Source organism: Gopherus flavomarginatus, chromosome 8 (genome assembly GCF_025201925.1).
Source record: "Gopherus flavomarginatus isolate rGopFla2 chromosome 8, rGopFla2.mat.asm, whole genome shotgun sequence".
Lineage (NCBI taxonomy): Eukaryota > Metazoa > Chordata > Testudines > Testudinidae > Gopherus > Gopherus flavomarginatus.
In genome coordinates, this window is record NC_066624.1 from 89,610,673 (window position 1) to 89,635,176 (window position 24,504).

At 45.9% G+C, this 24,504-nt stretch overlaps 1 protein-coding gene across 1 annotated transcript in view; it reads right to left on the reverse strand.

Moving 5' to 3' along the window:
* The window catches only part of PLCH1 (phospholipase C eta 1), a 201,824-nt gene that overhangs the window by 64,570 nt on the left and 112,750 nt on the right, over positions 1–24,504 (reverse strand). Inside the window, exons 4-6 of the mRNA XM_050966208.1 lie at positions 19,406–19,552; positions 8,718–8,961; positions 5,714–5,843 (exon numbers count right to left, since the gene is read on the reverse strand). Coding sequence (XP_050822165.1) covers positions 5,714–5,843; positions 8,718–8,961; positions 19,406–19,552 — 521 coding nt within the window. The remainder of the gene's footprint in view (positions 1–5,713; positions 5,844–8,717; positions 8,962–19,405; positions 19,553–24,504) is intronic.

Here is a 24,504-nt window from a genome sequence, read left to right on the forward strand (position 1 = left end):
AGAAAAATATCTCCACAGTCTTGATTGCTGTTTTAGTTTGTCCTCAGAGCTATTGTTAGAGAAGAAAACAGTACTTACTGTATGTTATTACTGCTTTTTACTTTGAGCATCTGCCTAAAAGGATTTGCTTTGGATTTACAAAACATTTGACAGCAGTTTTATCATTTATTTAGTCTTTGATGTAGGTCTCTATAGTAACTCAAACTCAAGAGAGACTTTTCTCTGCTGAGTTTTAGATTGTAAGCAGCACAAGAAAGAAAAAGTGAAAGGAAGTTTTAACATTATAGGTGGTTCGGTGTCCTATGTATATCCATGAATAACACCTCTCATTCACAGCAGTGCATACTGTTTTTCTTTATGCACTTTCTTTACATTTCAGTTAATCAAGACCTTATGCCCTGATCCTGCATCAAGATCTACAAATGAAGATGCCTGCAGCCAGGCAGAGTCCTATTAAAGAAAGTGCCTCCTTAACTTCTCTGGACAGGGCTCTCCTTTCTGTAAAGAGCTCTTCTTAATGTTGATTTGCCCTTAATTCCCTCAGAGTGGGTTTCTCTGTCCAACAGTTTACCCAATAAAATGTGAACACAAATTCTCACTACAGCCTGCATCTCACCGAGGGTTGCCAATTCTGGCTGGATATATTCCTGGAGGTTTCATCACATGACATAATATTTAATTGAATATTAATCTTTAATTCCTGGAAACTCCAGGACAATCCTGGAGGTTGGCAATCCTAATCTCATTGCCGATTCTTTTTATTCTGAGGTTAGCTTTTCCTTCCTCCACCCACTCTCATACTTGCCAGAGTGAAGCTGCTGATCAGCCAGCCTGGAACTACAGAGAACAGCATCCCCAGTCATCCATTTTGGAACTACACCTTCCATTTTCACTTTCCCTTTGAACAAAGCATTCAATTTACCACTTGTTTTAAACACATTTCTAGGATATGAATATCATTGTACTCTATATAAGTAAATACCAACATTAAAAATACAGCCTCATAATTCCATGGCTCTACACCACTCTTTCCGTACAGACCAGTTGTCTCTTGGATGCTCTTGCTCTGCAATATATAATCCTCCATATTCAGTGGTGCTGGGAAAAGGAAACTGTACTAGGGTTAACTTTCCCAGACCCATGTCTGATGGCAAATTTGAAATCTTCTAGTCAGGATATTAGTCAATTCCCTGTAGTCAGCTTCTGGTGTCCTCACTCATGACTGCCTTGTGGCAAGATTTACCTGGATCACATACATCTAATATTTCCTGGATTCTGGATAGCAGTTATCTATCTGGCATAGCTTTATTATTTAAGCCTACATAATCAAAACAAAGGTGCACATCTTCAGGGTGCAAGTGAAAACTGGGAACAGGTGGCACAGAGCCCAACTCTGTCAAGAGGAATCATTTAGGACAGATTTCTAGCTGCTTTGTATCACTTGAGCAGCACAAAGCTGCCTGATCCAGGACTGAGAATTTGGCACAGTGTCTATCCTTTATCATGCATAAATCTGGTGATACTGGAAGTCCACTGGCCCCCTTGTATGAGTAAGGATGATTCGAGAAATAAGGGCTATACACCTGGTCCCCAAGCCAGTCTAACAACAGGATAATCTTTCAAAACTTCATTCTTTCTTCAACAGTAAAGGAGTCTAACCATTTCTGCAAGGTCTATGATATGAACCCAGATATAGGCTGCCAGCAACAAAGGAAAAAAATTCAACCTGTTTTTGTCAAATCATAATGATAGATGGCTCTGGATTATAAAAAGGTTGCCTGTTAATGAGTTCATGTTACATCCCTAGATATTTCTTTTCCATTTGAAAGTGAACTAAAAGGCTTTTGCCTGTCAATACGTGACTTCACTATTCTCTCTTTCTCTTGCAGCTGCAGCATTAGTGATACCTAAGGAATCACAGGGAGCTGCATTCATTACACCAGTGGTTCTCAAACTGTGGGTCAGGACTCCAAAGTGGGTCACAACCCCATTTTAATGGCATTGCCAGGGTTGGCTGAGGGTTTGGCTACACTTGCAGCTGTACAGCGCTGGGAGGTAAAGCTGTCTTCGTACAGCTGTGTAGGGAAAGCGCTGCAGTGTGGCCACATTTGCAGCATTTGCAGCGGTGTTGGAAGTGGTGCATTATGGGCAGCTATCCCAGCGTTCAAGTGGCTGCAACGTGCTTTTCAAAAGAGCAGGGTGGGGTGGAGTGTGACAGGAAGCGTGGGGGAGACAGAGAGAGTGGATTTTTGGAGCTGACACTGTCAAGTGCTAAGGACTTGAAGATACACAGCACCAACCTTCAATCATTTTAAAAGTTTCGACCCCTTTTCCCATCGCACTCTCATTCACTAAATGCAAATAGCCTTCAGACCAGATAAGCAGCTGCTCCAAAATGGACCCCCCTCCCCCACTCCGGGCTGCTTCTCTCCTCAAGCAAACACTAGCTGTGGACATTCATCCCCCTTCCTGCCTCTGCTCGAGCAAACAGTAGCTGTGTTTGTTTTTTAGATAAGCAGCTCTGGCAGCCCTTAGTTCACAACAAAACAAAGAGAGGCATCACAACAAAACAAAGAGTGTTATCTTTACTTTAAAAGCATTATGGGAAGGTTCTGGAGGTCAGTTACAATGTAGTAAGATTAATCACTGTTTACACTGGCACCCCAGCACTGCAAGAGCAGCCCTGTTCTCTTTATTCCTCCAGTCGAGGTGGAGTACAGCCAGCGCTGTAGCCAGGGAGATACAGCGCTGTATGCGCCCTGCCAGTGTGGACGGGCAGTAAGTTACAGCGCTATAAAGCCACCACCAGCGCTGTAACTCTCAAGTGTAGCCAAGTCCTTAGACTTGCTGGGGCTCACGGCCAGTGATGTGCCAAAATCTTAACAACTAGTTCCCTACCGGGTCTTCGGTGGCACATCAGCAGTGGGTCCTTCACTTGCTCCGGGTTTTCGGCGACACTTCGGAGGCGGGTCCTTCAGTGCCACCGAAGAACCGGAGTGAGTGAAGAACCCCATGTCAAAGTGCCACCGAGGACTCGGAGCACTGCCCAGTGAGTACGAGCCCCATGTGTTTTTTTAGTCATCTCTGCCGGGGCCCCGCTGAAACTGTTCGAATTGGGCCCTGCACTTCCTAAAGCCAGCCCTGCATATCGAGGTTCCAAAATTGTATCGGGGCCAGGTAGGGAAGGCTGTGCCTCCCAAAACAGCCTGTCTCTCCCCATCCGACCCCCACCCATGTCCTGCCCCCGACTGCCCCCCTCAGAACCTGCAACCCATCAACCGCTCTGCTCCTTGTCCCCTGATCCCCCCCACCCTAACTTCCCCCCAGGACCCCTCCCCAAGCCCTACCCAACTCACCCCGCTCCCTGTCCCCTGACCCCATCCACCACCACCCCAACAGACCCTCGGAACTCATGCCTAACCGAACCCCCCTATCCCCTGACCACTCCCACACTAGAACCTCCACCATCTCCAACCGCTCCCTGCCCAACCCCTACCCCTTATCCAACCCCTCCTCCCACCCCCCTTACCATGCTGCTCAGAGCAGCGTGTATGGATGCTGCATGGCCTGCTGGAGCTCGCAGCCCCACCCCCTTACCATGTCGCTCAAAGTGGCAGGAGCTGCCGAGCTGCCCAGGAGTGGTCCAGAGCGCTGGCACCGGCGGGGTGGCACGCTGAGGCTCTGCAAAAGAGGGGAAGGCGGGGGAGGGGCCAGGGGAACCTCCCAGCCAGGAGTTCAGGTGGGCCGGATAGGACGGTCCTGCGGGCCGCTGGGGTTTGCCCACCCATTTAACAACCGGTTCTAAACTGGCTTCTAAATTTAACAACCGGTTCGCATGAACTGGTGCAAACCGGCTCCAGCTCACCACAGCTCAGGGCCCAAGCCAAAGCCGGAGGGATTGAGCCCTGGATGGCAGGGATCAAGTTATATGCCCCCTGGCTGGAGCGGAAGCCATTGGGCTTCGGTTTTGATCCCTTCCGCACCCAAGGTGGTGGGGCTTTGGCTTTGGCCCCCCACACCAGGGGCGGAGCTCAGGCAGGCTCAGGGGTCATGTAGTAATTTTTGTTGTCAGAAGGAGGGTTGCAGTGCAATGACATTTGAGAATCCCTGTATTATACTATGTTAGGAGTTAGTGTTGCTGCCATCTAAATCCATAAACTCAGATCTTAGCACAGAAGTGGAGAAGGAAATGAATTTTATATTTTTACAAGGTAACAAATAGGATTTGTTTGCTTATTTTAAAGTCTACACATACCCAAAGGAGATTTATGATTTGGGGGCACAATTCAGTCTAAATTTTCTCTACATCTGCTAGCTAGGCCATAAGTTTCCCAGGCTTTGCACAGCCGTGGAGCATACTCTGCATTCCAAGGCTTACAGCTGTGCAATGCTGATTGTACCCCAGAAGATCAGGCATGTTTTTGCATGTAAAGGGTTCTAAGATCTTAAAGAACTTCTGTTTTGTGCAGTGGTCTGGATTTTGGCCGATAATCTTGGGTTTTACATTTTGTTTTGCTCTTGCTGTACCCAATACATCTTTAGCATCTTTCATTTCCCATGGTGTAAATATTTGGGATGGTCAAACAATGGTGCCCAAAACTGTGTGTTCTTTCTACTATTTGTGTGTGCTGGGCCCTTCATCATGAGATATGTATATCTATATGAAGTTAAAAGTGATACAGTGCAAGCAACATGCGCCAAAAGAAATTCTGTGGGCTACAAGAGAGGACAGGGAACTTAGAAGTTCCAACTCCTGGATTCTATTTCTGGCTTCCCAGTGGAAGCTCCATGCTGCCTCCTAATCATTCTAGTATCCGATGGATTCACTTACTGATCCTGGGCAAATTACTTCACCTCTCAGCACCTTATTTTGTCTGTCTGTAAAATGCAAATAATATTTACCTACCTCACAGGTGTTTGTGAGGCCACTTAATTCATTAAGGGCTAGATAAATCCTCTAATTCAAACAGCAATCCAGGGAAGTCCTGTGTTATACAGGAGGTCAGACTAGATGACCACAATGGCCCTGCACAAAGTGTGCTGGGACTTACGCATTGGGGAGATTGTGCCTTAGGCAGGCAAAATCTCTGGTTGGGCTCCTCTGCGCATGTGTGTTGAATGCAATCTGCTCCATGCATTAGAATGGAGCAGACTGTTCTCCCTGCACCATGATCCCACCTCCTCCTTGTCTCTTTCAACTCCCTTTTCAGCCTCTTGCTCCCCTTACTCATTACACATGGGTTTTCTCTTACTGTTAATGAGATACTGTTTTTTGGAAGACAAGCGAGAGGGTGCACTAATGTTGAAAACCTAACTGAACACTTCATTCTGCCACCCCTAGTCACATTCAGAAGTACTTTATTACATAAGTAGGACCATTAATTTCAAATAAACTACTTATCGAATGGCATACGGTGAGGGACATGTACCTCAAAATAATACTACTTTTCTATCAAGACTGGAATTAATCAGCTGTGAAAATTCCTGGCATGGGGGCTTTTGCCCAATATCAACAACCTAGCTAGAGCTAAAGGGTGAAATCACATAGCATGATATTCTCTCCTTCTCTTCACTTATATAACAACAGTGAAATGGAACGGTTTGCTCATTAATCTTTAAAAATGCCCACTTTTGTCAGTAACCTCAGGCTTTTCTCTGAGAAGGCAATATGCATTTACAACAAAATATTGTACTGTGTGAAAAGTACACTGACCTGGAACATCTGTCGCACTTTTCTGCGGGGCAGATTGACATTCAGTTTATGCATCAACTGGTGGATCTCTTCAATATTCAACAAGCCATCTCCATTCTTATCAGCTTCCTCAAAGGTCTGTTTCACCCAGGTGCAAATATTGTTAAGGAAAGATTAAACTACTAAAAATGAATGTTTTTATCTTGGAGAATGACAAAGGACCAGGTTCTGCCAGCCTTGCCAAATTTGACATATGCCAGTCAGACCCACAATATAAGTACTGGTGGCAAAATTTGTCCCGAAGTGACAGAATATGGCCCATAGTTTGCATCAAAACTATGTCCACTTCAACACTCTGGGATAAATTCACCCCTAGTGTAATTTCTCTGGAGTCAATAGACCAGATGCTGACCTCACAGCATTAGTGTACACATAAATGTAACTCTCTTGATTTCCACAGAGTTATTCCAGATTTGGTGTAACTGGGATCAGAATTATGTCATTGGAGCCACTCCAGGGATGTATTTGACTCATGTATTTGACTACTACCAGGAGTCTTGCTCAATGGACATGTGTATCAATGACAAAATTCATTTAGTGCTAGAGTATGGAATAAAAATGACACACGGTAAAATTAGTCTAAGCAGATAACTACAAGACTGAAATTTCAATAAGACCCTTATTAAAAAATTAACAGCTCTTGTTTTTCCATCCTCTCTCTCCCGTAAGTTTAAGCTTTAGTTTCTTCATGCTGCTATTTCACCTTTATATTTTCAATTCTTCCTTCTTCTGAAAGCTTCTTCTCCATTCCACCATCACATTCTTAACCGTAAACCCATCTCCTTAGGTCTCCTCTCCCCTCTAATCATGTTTCCTTCACCCTCTACATATTTCTTTTCTCTTTCAATCCCACCCTTTCCTCGCCAACCCACCCCACCGTCACTGCAGAGCACAGACAGAGTCAGACATACTTGCGGGAAATAAGCTGCACCATCCTATGTCCACACGTAATCTATATCTGCTGAGGAGTTCAGGGAGCGAGGGTGCTCCCTGATACACAATCCCTCTCTCAGTGCTACTCTAGACTTGTGTGGAGCATTCTAGCCCTTACAGTCTAGTGTCTAGCAGGCACAATTTGGTCATCAATCTAGGTATTAGGTTGGAGGCAAGTGCAGTCTACTTTAGCAGATACACAGGGCAGATGTATTCTCTGACTGCAGCACTAGGCAAGAGTGTTTCATGAGGCAGAATTACATAAATAACATTCTGATCACTAAAATGGCTCTTCATAATTACAGCACGAGCTTCAAAGAAAACACTGCCTATATACATGCATAAAGTTAGTCATGTGCTTAAGTGTTTCCCCGAATTGGGGGCGTTGTGATCACAGCTTATATACTTGCATAAGTCGAAAACACTTAAGTCTAAAACATAAAAGTCTGATTCAAAGCTCTTTGAAGTCAAAGGGAGTCTTCTTATTGACTTTAAGAGGCTTTGGATCAGACCCTACATCCTCACTTCTTTCTAGTAGACTTTCACCACTACCACGCACTCCTGCTCTCATGCCTCACCTTATTATCTTCTTTTATAACCAATTTAAAAATTAATAATATGAGATAAAAACCCCTGGAGCTAGCAAATGCATGTCACACTGAAGCAACCCCGCTTGCATTACTTTCAACGTTAGACTGTCAAGTTTCTGAGGCAGGGACTTGTTTTACAACATGTCTGTGACGAGCCATGGAGACCAATGGCACTACACAAATAATAAATTATAATAATATTCATATGAGTAGCCAAGCAGGATTAGACCTTTAGTCCTTCCTTTGTTTATCCAACTTACTCCTATAAACAAAGTGCAAAGCAAACAAGGAATGCTGGTCAAAACTAGAGATGCGGGGGCGAGGTTTCCAATTAAAACCAAACAAACAAACACAATGAAGTGATTGTTTTACAAATTTTTGAAAACATTTTCATTTTGGAGAAGGAGATAGCACAATAAAATAATGAGACTGTGTGAAGAAAAAAAATTCTAACTTTTCAATGTTTTTTCCCACTGGAAAAAAAGTCCAAGTGTTACTTTGCATAATTTTCTCTCACTGAGAGTAAGTGTTACTTTTAAAAGTGAAGGTTACTTTCTTTCACTTTTTAACTTTTTAAAAAAGTTTCCCTCAATTTTTCTAGAGGAAAAGGAGAGAGGGAAAGTATAAAACTAAGAGGTAGGCATTTTCCACATGAAAAAAAAATTAAAAATGTTGTGTTTTTTCCTCAAACATTTGTTGTTTTGAAATATTTTTGGAAAACTGAAAGATTTTTTAGCCAGTGAAGTCACTTTTTTAACAAGAAAACTCCCCAAAATTAATCCAAAACTTCTAGAAACAGCTCCACTATGACTATGAACCTTCAAATAGAGGGTAATGAAGTCAGCTATGTAAATTTTACCATCACCTGTATATTTCTGTCTTATAGGTTAGTTATTTGAATGCAGTTTTCTGTGATTTATCATCAACAACTGACTCTTCCACTCCTCATCTGTTTCCCTCCATCCTTCCCCAGCTGGTAGCCTCAATCTCCACAATCTCCTAGATGGCTCATTGTGATTTAAAGTTAACATGATCTTTCCCCTAAAATGAAACTCTCTCCATTCCTGTAAGATGTGATCATCTGCTGAGACGTGCTGAGCACCCTCTGTGCAGACTGATCATGTTGAGCACCTCTCAAGAGTTTCAATCAGTCCTTAACTTTGTACAAAGATGAAAATAAAGATCAGTTTTCATGGTGTCAATTCCAACTGCTGATTTTAGGAAATGAAAAACTTTTCAAAAATTATTATACAAATTTAAAAATATTCTTAATTTGTAACAATAATTTTACAAACCAGTGACCTGATTTGTTCCCACTGCAATCAGTGGCAAAACTTCAGTTGTCTCGAGTTGGAGGTGGAGTATACCCATAACACCAAACCACATAAAACAAACCAGATATACCAAAATGAAAGCCAGAGCTAATGTCCTTGAAAGGATATTGATCATGAGTTCTTTGTCGTTTAGCAAGAGAATCTTCATCACTTATTCCAGCCATCAAATACTTAAGTCCTGTGATCCAGGTGCGAGCCTCCTCTGGATTAGAGGTGATCAGATCTAGTGACTCCATGTGGTTACCATGGTAAATGGTAAAGCAGCAACTTGGGTCAAAGTTCCCCTCGGTATGGCGATGGAATATTTCAGACTGTCGGCCTTCTGTCACTTTGTAAATTGAATCAATTATAACTGCAAGGAAAAGGGGAACAGAAAAATTAAGCTGCTTGGATGTTCATCCAGTTTCTTTGCATTTTCACATTCTTCTATATTTTTCAAAGTAAGTGGTTTTAAATAAAGGTAAACTCATAAGCCTTCACACTGGAAAGGGCACTTTGGGTCACCAGCTGGCCCTTGCACAGATGCAGGGGTGTGTGTGCAAGAAGCTTCCCCCTGACTTGCATTCCTGAACAGCAAAACTGACAGTGCCAGTGATCTCCTAAGTATAGGATCCATTTCCTGAAATGCCCATGGAGTGCAATTCACTGCAGAAGGGGGAGGGAATAGATGTAGCATTGCCACCCTCCACCACCATACTGTTTTCCACCAGCCAGCAGACATGAACAGTCACAAAAGGGAGTCTGCACAGTATACCATCCTAAGAGAGATAAAAGCAGCTGTGCTTCTCAGCAGTGGCATAGCGCTCGTGGAGATATCCTAGTGTTCCTGTAGGGGAAGTATTGCTTCACACACTTCCAGAAACTGGACAATACTTAACTATCACAAACTGGTCCTCTGATATGAAAACTCCAAAAGTGTTATTACCTGTAACATTTCTGTTTTTTTACTAACTATCAAGTTTTAGTGGCAACACCAGACCTAATTACTTACCTTTTACTAAGTAAAACACTAGTTCCAGTAGGCACAATTTAGGTTCCCTATTTTTGTTTAGAAGGGATGGAACAGGATAATTGTTTAAATCAATAACAAACTTCGTGTAATAATTGAAAAATAAATAATTTTTATAGAAACAGAAAACATCACTATGTTCAAATTCGAAGCAGTTACAAAAGACCTAGATTTCATTTGGTATCTGGCAAAGAAATTAAGCAGGCTTTTCTCTGTCATCCCTCCTCCAGCGTCCCACAGAACAATCCAAATTAGTAATGCTAGCTTGCATCAAAAGTAACCAGCCCTTCCTAAAGAAGAGCAGCCAGAGAAGAAGTTTTTAAAGTAGGCAGGTTCCTTTCTACTAAACTAGATTGGGAATATCATTCCCAGATAACACCTAAGATATCTACACCCTGTCACTCAGACTCCAGGCTCTTCACTGTCCACCTTACTTGAACACTTCATCAGCAGCTCCTAATCTGTACAGTAATGATGCGAGAGTAAATCATAAAAAGGTAATTTCAATACATTGACAGGTACTATTACTTTAATGACAGGGGTCATTTTTGCAATTTCAAGGAACAGCTGCATTCTTCATAATTCTGCTACTTTCCTACAATTATACAGTTGGACAAACAGTGCAGGCAGTCCATTATTTCAGATATTTGTTACGCAGGGACAGATCAAAGAATACAGAGCATCATTTTAAATGGACTGTCTTTCTCTAACTGACTGTAGAGTCTTGTAATATTCAAATAAAATAGTGATGGCTGTACTTTGGCATCTAACCAAGTCATACATGCTCCCATGAGTTTATTTATGATTCATGCAAATTTGGGTCAGCATTTTCACATCAGCCTGAATTGTGTTCTCTGTTTAATTAAAGAAGCTGTGTTTCCTTTTAACTGCAATACTTGGAAAATTATAGACAAAATACAGCAATGACTGTGCACAACGAGGTCAATGGAGCTCCCCAGGGTGAAGTCAGTGCTTAGTTTGGTGTGCTAGACTTAAAAAAAAATTTTTGACTATTACCTACATGTATAAGATGCCCGTCTCCATAGTCTGCCTAGCGCACTTTGCATCATTTAGATCAACAGAAGCAAAATTGGAAGTGAATACTTCTCAGCATCTTGCAGCAGCCGAATTAACTCCCTTGAAAGGACTAAGGATGGCAGACTACCAGCCAGGGGACTCAACTGTACCTACAAAGCTTGAGCATAAAGATTTACAACACCTCACACTGCAGAAGAGCTCTGGTTCATATTTTTGGTGGGAACACATTCCAGAGCGTCATCCTACCACCAGTTAATGTGAGCTCTACTTTTGGGGTCAGATAGGCAAAGCGTCCCTTCTGTAAGTAGATGCTGTGATGAGGCATGAGGAATAGCTGATCTCTGAGATACCTGGGAGATTGACATATGGCTTTCATGATGACAAGTGAATGACACACAAGACTGATGTAATATGGTCTAAGCGGTTTGTCCCTCACATAAAGCAGGCATGACACATTCTGCACTAGCTGAAACTTCCATGTGACTCCCAAGCATAGCAAATTAGCATAGCCCTGAGGTGAAGAACGTCCTGAGTGTCATGACACGGTCTATCTTCGAAAGGAAAGGATGCAGTCTCTTGACAAATTGTAGATAACAGAAGGTGTTTCTGGCCACTGTTGCTATATGGGAACCAAGAAGCAAGGAGCAATGAGTCCAGTAAAACTCCTTGACTGAGAACCATTTTGAGAATAAGTGAGCAGATCAGCTCAACTGAGTTCCTAAAAACACTTTCTCTTGCCAAACACCTCCATCTTAGCTGAAATGAGCCTTAGCCAATTGGTTTCACCTGGGTCCCTGTTTAGAGACATTTGTAATAATACCTTATTGACAAAGGGTCTTGACAAAGAGCAGGAGAGAAACAAAATGGATTAGGGAGGCATTTTAAAATAGTATGTGCTTTTATGTTTATGAAATCATTTAAAAAATATTATCTTTTAATACTTATCAGGGCTCTTTCCCACCCAAAGACCTCGTTGATGCCTCACAGGAGGATGAAGGCAACATGAATGCCAGTCCATGTGTGAATCAGTCAGGGCTATTTTCCAATGTTGCTAGAGACACTTGAAGCCCTGCCATAGGAAAAGACGGTTACTCACCTTTGTAACTGTTGTTCTTCGAGATGTGTTGTTCATATCCGTTCCAGTTAGGTGTGTGCGCTCCACGTGCACGTTTGTCAGAGATTTTTATCCTAGCAACACTCGGTGGGCCGGCAGGGCGCCCTCTGGAGTGGCGCCACTATGGCGCCTGATATATACCCCTGCCGGCCCATCCACTCCTCAGTTCCTTCTTGCCCGCTACTCCGACAGTGGGGAAGGAGGGCGGGTGTGGAATGGATATGAGCAACACATCTCGAAGAACAACAGTTACAAAGGTGAGTAACCGTCTTTTCTTCTTCGAGTGCTTGCTCATATCCATTCCAGTTAGGTGATTCCCAAGCCTTACCTAGGCGGTGGGGTCGGAGCGAGACATTGCAGAATGTAAGACCGCTGAGCCGAAGGCGGCATTGTCTCTGGACTATTGGACCAATGCATAGTGTGATGCAAAAGTGTGGATGGAAGACCAGGTGGCCATGCGGCAGATTTCCTGTATGGGAACATGGGCCAAGAACGCGGCAGAGGAGGCTTGAGCCCGAGTAGAGTGGGCGGTGAGATGGCCAGTCGGAATGTGAGCCAAGTCATAGCATGCCCGAATACAGGATGTCACCCAAGATGCAATCCGTTGGGAAGAGATTGCCATGCCCTTCATACATTCTGCCACTGCTACAAATAGCTGAGGTGAACGCCGGAAGGGTTTGGTCCTCTCGATACAAAAGGCGAGAGCCCTGTGGACATCCAGAGTATGCAGCTGCTGTTCCCGTCGTGATGAGTGCGGCTTTGGAAAAAAGACTGGCAGGAAGATGTCCTGATGAACATGAAAGGCAGAGACGACCTTAGGGAGGAACGCCGGGTGTGGTCACAGCTGTACCTTGTCCTTATGGAACACCGTATACGGAGGATCCACAGTCAAAGCTCGAAGTTCTGAGACTCGTCTAGCCAAGGTGACAGCGACCAGGAATGCTGTCTTCCAGGACAGGTACACCAGCGAGCATGTGGCTAAAGGCTCAAAGAGGGGCCCCATGAGCCTGGTTAAGACGAGGTTCAGGTCCCAGGTAGGGGCTGGGCGTTTGACCTGGGGATAGAGTCGCTCCAAGCCCTTGAAGAATCTGGAAACTATAGGGTGGGAAAAAATGGAACTGCCAGCCTCCTCAGGATGGGAGGTGGAAATAGCTGCAAGGTGCACTCTTAGAGAAGAGATCGCTAGACTTGCTCTTTGAGAGACCATAAATAGTCCAAGATAGTGGGGACTAATACAGACTGCAGAGAAAGGTCCTGCTGGGCGCACCAGTGACAGAAGCACTTTAGCGAGTTAAGTTGATCGCGTGGAGGGCTTTCTGCTTCCCAGCAGCACCTGCTGCACAGCAGCGGAACAACGCAACTCCGATTGGCTCAACCAGCCAGCAGCCATGCAGTCAGATGAAGGGACTGCAGGTCCGGGTGGTGCAGCCTGCCGAAGTCCTGCGTGATCAGGTCCGGGCAGAGTGGCAGGGGAATCGGGTCTGACAGAGACAGGTCGAGCAGCATGGTGTACCAATGCTGCCTCGGCCAAGCCGGAGCGATCAAGATAAGGCGGGCTTTGTCCCTGCAGAGCTTGAGTAGAACTCGATGGACAAGAGGAAACGGTGGGAAGGCATAACAGAGGTGGTCCGTCCACAGAATGAGAAATGCGTCTGACAGGGAGCCCAGGGAGCGACCTTGTAGGGAGCAGAACACCTAGCATTTCCTGTTCTCCCAGGAGGCAAAGAGGTCTATGTGGGGAAAGCCCCACCTCCAGAAAACTGAATGGAGAATGTCCGGATGGATGGACCACTCGTGCGCCAGGAAGGACCTGCTCAGATGATCTGCGAGCGTGTTACGGACTCCTAGGAGGAAGGAGGCTACTGGGTCTATGGAGTGGGCTATGCAGAAGTCCCACAGTTGGATCGCTTCCTGACACGAGGGGGAGGACTGTGTCCCTCCCTGTTTGTTTATATAATACATGGCTGTTGTGCTGTCCGTGAATACTGCAACATAACGGCCCTGCAGATGGCGCTGGAACGCTGGGCACGCCAGCCGGACCGCTCTCAGCTCCCGGACATTGATGTGTAGCGTCAACTCCTGGGATGACCAAAGGCCGTGGGTGCGCAGGTGCCCTAGGTGAGCACCCCAGCCCAGAGAGGATGCGTCCGTTGTTAGGGACGTGGAGGGCTGGGGAGGATGGAACAGCAGACCTGCACACACCCAGGACAACGTTCGCCACCAGTTGAGGGAGCCGAGAACACTCGGCGGAACTGTCAGAATGATGTCTATGGCGTCTCTGCCCGGCTGATAGACGGAGGCGAGCCAGATTTGGAGAGGACGCATTCGCAGCCTGGCGTGCGTTGTGATGAATGTGCATGCAGCCATGTGACCGAGGAGACCAAAGCAAGTGCGAGCAGAGGTTGTTGGAAAACTTTGAAGACTTTGGACAAGGGAGACTATGGCCTGAAACTGGTGTGGGGGGTGGTAAACTGGCCAGGTTGGAGTCCAGCATTGCCCCGATAAACTCTATCCTCTGCGTAGGCACCAGTGTGGACTTGTCTAGATTGAGGAACAGGCCTAGACACATAAACAGGTCCTTGATAATGGTCACATGGCTGATGACTTGTGCCTCCGAGGCCCCTCGGATAAGCCAGTCATCGAGGTAAGGGAAGACATGTATTCGACGATGGCGTAGGGAAGCAGCGACGACCGCCATACACTTCGTGAAGACACGAGGGGCCGAGGAGAGGCCAAAGGGGAGGACAGTAAACTGGTAGTGTCGATTATTTACCACAAAGCGCAGATACCTCCTGTGCGGGGGATAAATTGCAATGTGGAAATATGCATCCTGCATGTCGAGAGTGGCGTACCAATCTCCGGGATCCAGGGAAGGAATAATGGTTCCGAGGGATACCATGCGGAACTTGAACTTTTTGATGAATTTGTTCAGTCCTCGCAGGTCTACAATAGGCCGGAGGCCCCCTTTCGCCTTGGGAATTAGGAAATATCGGGAATAAAACCCCTTGCCCCTTAACGCCTCCGGTACCTCCTCTATAGCTCCGATTGAGAGGAGCCTGCGGACCTCCTGGATGAGGAGCTGCTCATGAGAGGGGTCCCTGAAGAGGGACGAGGAGGGGGGGTGAGAGGTACGGGGTGAAACAAACTGAAGATGGTATCCAAGCTCCACCGTACGTAGGACCCAATGATCTGACATCAACTGGGACCACACAGGGAGGAACGGGGAAAGGCGGTTGTAGAACTGAAAGGGATCCGGGGAGGCAATTGGTACACTGCTCTCGGGCGCACCCTCAAAAGTTTGATTTGGGTCCCGGTGTTGGTTTGGTGGGACCAGAATTGTTACTCCCTTGAGGTCCAGACTGACATCTGAGATTGGCATGACCTCGTCTTCTAGCAAAGTCTTGCCTTGGCCGAGGTAGGGGGTAAGGGCACTGAGGTTGGGAGTGGAAGGACCGTCTTTGAGTCTGAGGCGTATGCATTCCCAACGAACGCATAATTACTCGGTTGTCCTTTAGACTCTGCAGTCTGGGGTCCGTCTTTTGTGAGAACAAGCCTTGTCCATCAAACGGCAAGTCTTGTATGGTATGTTGCAACTCAGGTGGCAGGCCGGACACTTGCAACCATGACATACAGCGCATGGCTATGCCAGAGGTGACCGTTCTAGCCGCCGAATCAGCAGCATCTAGCGAGGCTTGTAAGGAGGTCCTCGCGACCCTCTTCCCCTCCTCCAGGAGTGCTGCAAATTCCTGGTGGGAATCCTGCGGGACCAACTCGGCAAACTTCCCGACCGCCTCCCAGGTATTGTAATTGTATCTACCCAGGAGGGCTTGTTGGTTCCCTATGCGGAGTTGGAGGCCTCCTACAGAATAGATTTTCTGTCCCAACAAATCCATGCGCCAGGCCTCCCTAGATTTAGGCGCGGGGGCTTGTTGGCCGTGGCGCTCCCGTTCGTTGATGGACTGTACCACCAATGAACAGGGAGCGGGGTGCACGTAGAGGTACTCATACCCCTTGGAAGGCACCATGTACTTCCATTCGACCCCCTTGGCTGTGGGTGGGATGGAAGCCGGGGATTGCCAGATAGTGTCTGCTCTAGCCTGGATCGAACAGATAAAAGGGAGAGCCACTCTGGTGAGTGTCTCTGTGGACAAGATGCTAATTACCGGGTCCTCCACCTCTGGAACCTCCTCTACTGGCAGGTTGATATTCTGGGCGACACGCCGCAGAAGGTTCTGGTGTGACCAGAGGTCAATCGGAGGTGGCCCCGATGATGACGTCCCCGCTACTGCCTCATCTGGGGAAGAGGAGGATGACAGCCCCGGGACGAGTGGGTCCTGCACTGACGCCTGGTCCGGGAGGACCTCCGTCTCCAGAAGATCATGCGGGTTTGGTGCATGTGCACTGGTTTCCTCTGTACCAGCGGGGGAAGGTCGACTGACGGTGGCCTTGGGCACACGTGGCTCTGAGTGACCAGAGCGTGATGGGCCAGTCGGTTCGCCTTGGGCTTGATGATACGCCCAAGGTGTCCAAAAGGACCACTGATGAGGTCCGTGGTCCGGGCCATGGGCATGCATATCCGAGTCCCCGTAGGAGGCACTGTCTGCATGGGAGGAGACGGATGGATGATGCGAAGGCCATGGACGAGCCGAAGTCGATTGGACCAGGTCTCTGCGTCCATTGGACTCCTGTCTGTGTGGTACCGGAGAACGGTACTGAGAGTCGTACCGGTGCCGGGAGTGGGACTGGGACCTGCGACCAGCTCGGTGCCAGGAGGTCGACCAGTGCCTCTCGTCTCCATGCCGAGATCGGCTGCAAGAGGTAGGCCGGGGCCGGGATCTGGACCGGTGCCGAGAGTACCGCGATGGAGACTGGGACCTCGAGCAGTGCCGCAAGTATGACCGGTACCGGGATGGAGAGCAGCGCTGGGATCAGGAGAGAGGCAGGACCGAGAGCGTCCGTGGGACCTGGATTGTGACCGGGGCATTCTGCAGTGCCCAGCGAAGATGGCCTCATCATGGCGGGCTTGCCCAATGACTGAACAACCCGCACCGGCGATGCCGGGGGTTGGGGCAGCTCAGGCTCCGTCAGAGCAATCAGTTCCCGAGCTGTGGAGAAGGTCTCCCGTGTCGAGGGCACAACGAGCTCGACCACAGCGTTCGCTGGGGAGCTGGTAGGCACCAGACTCGACGGCTCCTGAGAGACCGGAATCAACGGTGCGGAGGCAAGCAGTGCTGCAGCAGTTGATGGTGCCGGGCAGTCCGCCTTGGATGCATGCTCTGACTGTGGCGTAGATACAGGTGCCGCAGGAGCCTTATGCCTCTTGCTCCTCGGGGAGAGGGATCGGTGCCGGCCAGAAGGTTGAGCCGGTGAAGGCTGGTGCCGAGGAGCCTTTACTGGAACCGTGCGCTCCGGTGCGGAGGGAACACTCGTCCCCGGTGCCAGAGTCGGTGCTGAGGATGGAGGAGTTAGAGCTGCCTCCATCAAAAGTTGCTTGAGGCGAATGTCCCACTCTTTCTTCATCCGGTACTTGAAAGCCTTGCAGATTCGGCACTTGTCCGCAAGGTGGGATTCGCCCAGGCACTTTAAACAGGAGTCGTGCGGGTCTCCTGTGGGCATCGGCCGCTGACAGGTCGTGCAGGGTTTGAAGCCTAGTGAACTGGGCATGGGCCCTGGTACCGGGTGAGGAGAAGGGGCTAGCCCCTAATCCCCTCTAACTATATACACAACTACTATAAGAACTACTAATATAAATGCTAACTAGAACTATAGAAAACGAACTATGTACACAATAACTATATAAATGAGCGAAGAGCTAGGGAGGTGGAGATCAGCTAAGCCGTGCTCCTCTGTTCCAACGACCAACACGGGCGGTAAGAAGGAACTGAGGAGCGGATGGGCCAGCAGGCGTATATATCAGGCGCCATAGCGGCACCACTCCAGAGGGCGACCTGCCGGCCCACCGAGTGTTGCTAGGGTAAAAATCTCCGACGAACGTGCATGCAGCGTGTGCACACCTAACTGGAATGGATATGAGCAAGCACTCGAAGAAGAACTTGAAGCATCTTTTTTCAAATATACTCAGCTGTCATCACCCAGCCCTACAGCATGTTTCTACACTGAAAAGATGGCTATGTAAAATTGGCATCTTTTCCCACAACAGATCTGCTCCTTTTGCGTCTTCATTCATAGCTGTTGAGCGACAAAAAAAAAGTTGTTTATTGGTTTTTACTCCTGCTGGCCCTGTAGAGCAAACACAGTTAACAGAAGACAAGCTGGATTCTATTTCTTCCTGTGCATTGTCAACAGATAATTCACTAAATTCCAATTACTTACACCTAGGCAAATACATAGGCATCACCAAATAAATAATCTGAAAACAATGGGAATACATGGGTATATTTGATTTAACGTAGCCTGCCAAATTGTTAGTGGCGATGATGTGCAAAATGGAATAACCCAGACTGACATTCCATTTAAACTGAATTTGCAGGGCTGGCAATTGAAATGACACATAATTTCACTTGGAAACTTAGTGCATTTTAAATAGCACTCAAGGAGAGACAATATACGTGGAACCCCTCAGTACCACTTTTATAGTCACTTTTCAGGGCAGAACTGTGCTTTACGGTTCAATAATGCCAAATTCGCTTGTCCCTTCTGTTCTTATATAACAACAAAAACATGCTGTAGGCATGTCACCTGATGCTGTCAGATTCAATCTGGCCCACAAGCAAGCTGTCACGAAACCTTAAGCCAGCAGAAATATTTCCAGGATGTTTTTTCCAAACTCCAGTTGAAGCAGTGTTTATTAACACACAGAGTGCAGGGACTGGATATCTGCTTGGCTCTTACATGCATCACACTCCTTACACCTAGAGTAACCAGACAGCAAATGTGAAAAATCAGGACAAGGGATGGGGTGTAATAGGAGCCTATATAAGAAAACGACCCCAAAATTGGGACTCTCCCTATAAAATCGGGGCATCTGGTCACCCTACTTATACCTTCTACTCACAGTGTGCACCAGCATAAGGTCTAGGTGGAATCTGGCTCTAAATAAATGTGCTAGTCACTAAATGTGTTAATAAGAATAAGGATTTCTATAAATTAGCTTAACATTTCTGGTCGCTTTTCTTTTAAATCTGGAGTTGGATCAGGGTATAAGATATTATATAGATGTAAGCTAGTATCTGGACTATTTTAGAAGATGTATTTACTTGTAGGTTGTTATCTTCCCATGTGAGGACAATGTAACTAAGGCCAACAGTCTTCTCCTCCTGGTCAGTTTATGCCAGGTCTATCCTATAATGTAATTTGTTGGAAAATATTACTACATGGTTAGACTAGCCTTTGTACTGTACAGTGCATGCATGCCGACATGCTACTAAATTGCTACTATTAACAGAAATAAGTTATTGTTTTCTGGCAATAACATAGTGCCTTTCACAATGTACTTATCATGCAAAAATGGTCAATAAGTATACAAGTACATCACATTTACAAGTATCACTAATAAAGAGTTTATAAACTGAAAGATACACACTGCAAAGTACAGTTTTTCTCTATAAACCATGTGAATTCATATTCTGGTGCACAATTGTTCAAGCAATTAAAAGAAATATTAAGAGAATTTACTTTTAGCCTTTTCACTTTTTCTGGACGGTCTCCATCTGATGCAAGTCCTGTGTTCATCCAGGTAAAAGAGACGTACTAGCCCTTTTGTTCCACTCTTCAGCTTAATCATCTGAGTCCCAGACTGCATTACACTCATACATCTTTCAACTGAAAAGAAGATTAGAACAAATTCAACTAAAGGTCTATTTTGTCACACTAGTAAAAAGGACTTACCAACTTTTAAATATCTAGCTACCATGTAAAACCTTTGATTTGCACTTTTTATGACAGGAATTAAACATTAATCTAAGAAAATAAAATTGGAAATGGAGTAGTTTTTAGAAGGATTTGTAAAATCTGATCAAATACAAGCATGAGAACTGAATCTATCACTTTAGAATACAAAATAATTATTAATATATAGATAGATGGTATTTGGTTCTACAAGAGAGCCATGTATTCCTGTTCAAAGAAAGAATAATGTTTAGCTTCTTTAAATATTTGGGAGTCTGCTTCCATCACCAGAAATCCAAATGTCATGTACAGGTTTTCAAGTCCAGAAACAATGAGCACCAAAGACATCTTATTGCTTTCACATCTGTAATTCCAGTCACATCTGTAATTCCTAGCATACAGACATGATATAAAATAGCAGTTCAATAGGTTATACTCATTCAGCACTAATATTTTTAGGTTGGGATTTATCAAAAATTAAGGTTGGAATATTATCTATTGACACCAACAATGAATATATTCATAACAGCATTGCAAAAGACAAGCTGTAGTATTTCGTACTATGGAGGGAATCACCATGTCATGATTATGCATATGTGCATATTTTATTTTAACAGAGTGGGAGGATGGTTGTGTATTTTAAAAAGGAAGCAGCAAATATCCAAATGTAAAACATACACTACCAAGATACTGCTACCTGTAATTTGATCTCTAAACTTGAATTGTTGATATTTTGTTACATTAAAGACCTGATTCTGATCTTAAAGCAGTTTTACTCCTGTATAACTGTGTAGTAATTGTGGAGTTACTAACAATTCACACTACTCCAGTGAGATGAGAATCAGGTCCCAAAGCTCTTTTATACTTTTTCATTACCCTGCCATTGCTTCTCCATGAAAACAGGGACATTTCAGCTATACTACAAGTGTTTCATCTCTACAAATAATCAATCCATAGCAACCCAAAGAACCCATCAAACATTGTAGGATTATCCTTATTTGCTTTTCAAACTGAGTCATCTACCAGTATTCATCCATCAAACCAATATTCTTGTGTTAGGGCACAAATGTCACAAAATACCTGACCACTACAGCACACAAGTCTGCACTTAAAAAATATTACACAAAAAAAGGCAGAGTTGGACACAATGTCTCATCGAAATTGTATATGTGACTACTGCAAAAGATCATCTTCAAGTTTCTCATACAAACCATTTTTTTTGTTTTTCTGCAAGACAATAAATTCCAAGCATGCCTCTTCCTTATCTTTGTAATCACAAATGAGCACTAAGGGGATCCCATTATTTTCTGAAATGCTGCTTCGATTATGCTAATGGAAAGCCTTTCTGAAAACGGAACATTACAAACAAGTCATTTTTCTTTCAACAAGTTCCCACTGCATTAACTTGGGTATTTACCCAAGAAGCAGAAGACAAAGTAGCACAATCTACTCACAAAACAGCACAGGACGTAGGACCTGATTCTCAGCTCCAGATGAGCTGTGCTCAGCACAGGATCCAAAGTATGGGATGCAAGCTGGCTTTACAACTCCTTTGTGCTCTTCTAACACCAGCGGACAGTTTCATACCCAGAGCAAATTAAAGAAGTCTCAGGCTTGGTCTACACTACAATTTTAGGCCCAATTTAGCAGCGTTACCTCAATTTAAGCCTGGACCCGTCCACATGAAGAAGCCCTTTTTTTCGATTTAAAGGGCTCTTTAAATCGATTTCTTTACTCCACCTCCGACAAGGGGATTAGTGCTGAAATTGGCCTTGCCAGGTTGAATTTGGGGGAGTGTGGATGCAATTCGACAGTATTGACCTCCGGGAGCTATTCCAGAGTGCTCCATTGCGACCGCTCTGGACAGTGCTCTCAACTCAGATGCACTGGCCAGCTGGACAGGAAAAGGCCCGCAAACTTTTGAATCTCATTTCCTGTTTGGCCAGTGTGGCAAGGTGCAGGTGAGTGCAGATCTCATCAGCGGAGGTGACCATGATGGAGTCCCAGGATCGCAAAAGAGCTCTAGCATGGACCGAATGGGAGGTATGGGATCTGCTCGCCATATGGGGAGACAAATCTGTGCTAGATGAACTCCGTTCCAGTAAACGAAATGCCAAAAATTAGAAAAAGTCTCAAAGGGCATGAAGGACAGAGTTCATAACGGAAGCACAGCAGTGCCAAGTGAAAATTAAGGAGCTACGGCAAGCCTACCAAAAAACAGAGAGGCAAACGGCTGCTCCAGATCAGAGCCCCAAACATGCCACTTCTATGATGAGCAGCATGCCATGCTGGGGGTGCAGCCAATACTACCCCAACCCTGTGCTTTGACTCCATCAATGGAGAATCACGCAACACGGAAGTGGGTTTTGGGGACGAGGAAGATGATGATGAAGAGATTGAAGATAGCTCACAGCAAGGAAGTGGAAAAACCGGTTTCATCAACAGCCAAGATATGTTTTTTACCCTGGACCTGGAGCCAGTAACCCCCAAACCCACCCAAGGCGTGCTACCAGACCCTGAAGGTGGAGAAGGGACCTCTGGTGAGTATACCTTTGTAAATATTATACATGGTTTAAAAGCAAGTGTGTTTAATGATTAATTTGCCGTGGCATTCGTAGCTAGTACAGCTACTGGAAAAGTCTGTTAATGTGTATGGGGATGGAGCGGAAATCCTCCAGGGACATCTCCATAAAGCTCTCCAGGATGTACTCCCAAAGCCATTGCAAAAGGTTTCTGGGGAGGGCGGCCTTATTCCATCCACAATAGTAGGACACTTTAAACACACCAGGCCAGTAGCACGTAGTTGGGAATCACTGCATAACAAAACATGGCCGCGTATGGTGCCGGTGTTTGCTGGCATTCAAACAACATCCGTTCTTTATCTCACTGTGTTATCCTCAGGAGAGTGATATCATTCACGGTCACCTGGTTGAAATAGGGTGCTTTTATTAACGGGATATTCAGAACTGCCCGTTCCTGCTCGGCTGTTTGGCTGTGGCTGAACAGAAATGTTCCCTGCTGTTAGCCACGTGGTGGGAGGAGGGGTGAAGCGTGAGTGATCTCTCACACCAAACCGGCAGGCCCTCAATACAAGAGGCAACATGCGACCTTGTAACGAAAGCACATGTGCTGTGTAATGTGAACAGCAAGGTTTAATGTGAAAGAGTCTACCCATTTTTCTCTAAAATGTGTCTTTTTAACTATCACTCTCCCTTTTCCTCCACCAGCTACAAATGTTTCTCCTTTGCAGAGGCTAGTGAAAATTAGAAGGCGAAAGAAAATGCACTTGGGATGAAATGTTCTCTGAGCTCCTGCTGTCCTGCCACACTGACAGAGCACAGCAGAATGCGTGGAGGCAGACAATGTCAGAGTGTAAGAAAGCACAATATGAACGCCAGGAAAGGTGGTGGGCTGAAGAGAGTAAGTGGCGGGCTGAAGATGCCAGGTGGCGTCAGCTTGCTGACACAAGGCAAGAGTCAATGCTCAGGCTGCTGGAAGATCAAACTCATATGCTCCAGTGTATGGTTGAGCTGCAGGAAAGGAGCACAGAACACCACTACAGCCCCTGTGTAACCAACAGCCCTCCTCCTCAAGTTCCATTGCCTCTGCACCCAGATGCCAAAGAACACTGGGGTGGCCACCCAGCCACTCCACCCCAGAGGATTGCCCAAGCAACAGAAGGCTGGCCTTCAATAAGTTTTAAAGTTTTAAAGTGCAGTATGGCCTTGTCCTTCCTTCCTCCCCAACCCCACTCGGTACTTCCCTCCTCCCCTACCCCTCCTGGGATACCTTGGCAGTTATCTCCCTATTTGTGTGATGAATTAATAAAGAATGCATGAATGTGAAGCAACAATGACTCTATTGCCTCTGCAAGCAGTGATCAAAGGGGGGGGATGGGAGGGTAGCTCGCTTACAGGGAAGTAGAGTGAACCAAGGGGGGGAGGGGTTCATCAAGGAGAAACAAACAGAACTTTCACACCGTAGCCTGGCCAGTCATGAAACTGGTTTTCAAAGCTTCTCTGATGCGCACCACACCCTCCTGTACTCTTCTAACTGGTGGTGTCTGGCTGCGCATAATCAGTGGCAAGGTGATTTACCTCAACCCCCATCCCACCATAAATGTCTCCCCCTTACTCTCACAGATATTGTGGGGCACACAGCAAGCACTAATAACAATGGGAATATTGGTTTCGCTGAGGTCTATCCGAGTTAGTAAACTGCGCCAGTGAGCTTTTAAATGTCCAAATGCACATTCTACCATCATTCTGCACTTGCTCAGCCTATAGTTGAACCACTCCTGACTACTGTCCAGGCTGCCTGTGTATGGCTTCATGAGCCAAGGCATTAAGGGGTAGGCTGGGTCCCCAAGGATAACTAGGCATTTCAACATCCCCAACAGTTATTTTCTAATCTGGGAAGAAAGTCCCTTCCTGAAGCTTTTGAAACAGACCAGAGTTCCTGAAGACGCGAGTGTCATGTACTTTTCCTGGCCATCCCATGCTGATGTTTGTGAAACGTCCCTTGTGATTCACCAGTGCTTGCAGCAGCATTGAAAAGTACCCCTTGCGGTTTATGTACTCGCGGGCTTGGTGCGAGATATTGGTTCCGTCTATCGTCCCACCACAATTAGGGAATCCCATTGCAGCAAAGCCATCCACTATGACCTGCACATTTCTCAGAGTCACTACCCTTGATATCAGCAGCTCTTTGATTGCCTTGGCTACTTGGATCACAGCAGCCCTCACAGTAGATTTGCACACTCCAAACTGATGCCCGACTGACCGGTAGCTGTCTGGCGTTGCAGGCTTCCACAGGGCTATCGCCACTCACTTGTGAACTGTGAGGGCTGCTCTCATCTTGGTATTCTGGTGCTTCAGGGCAGGGGA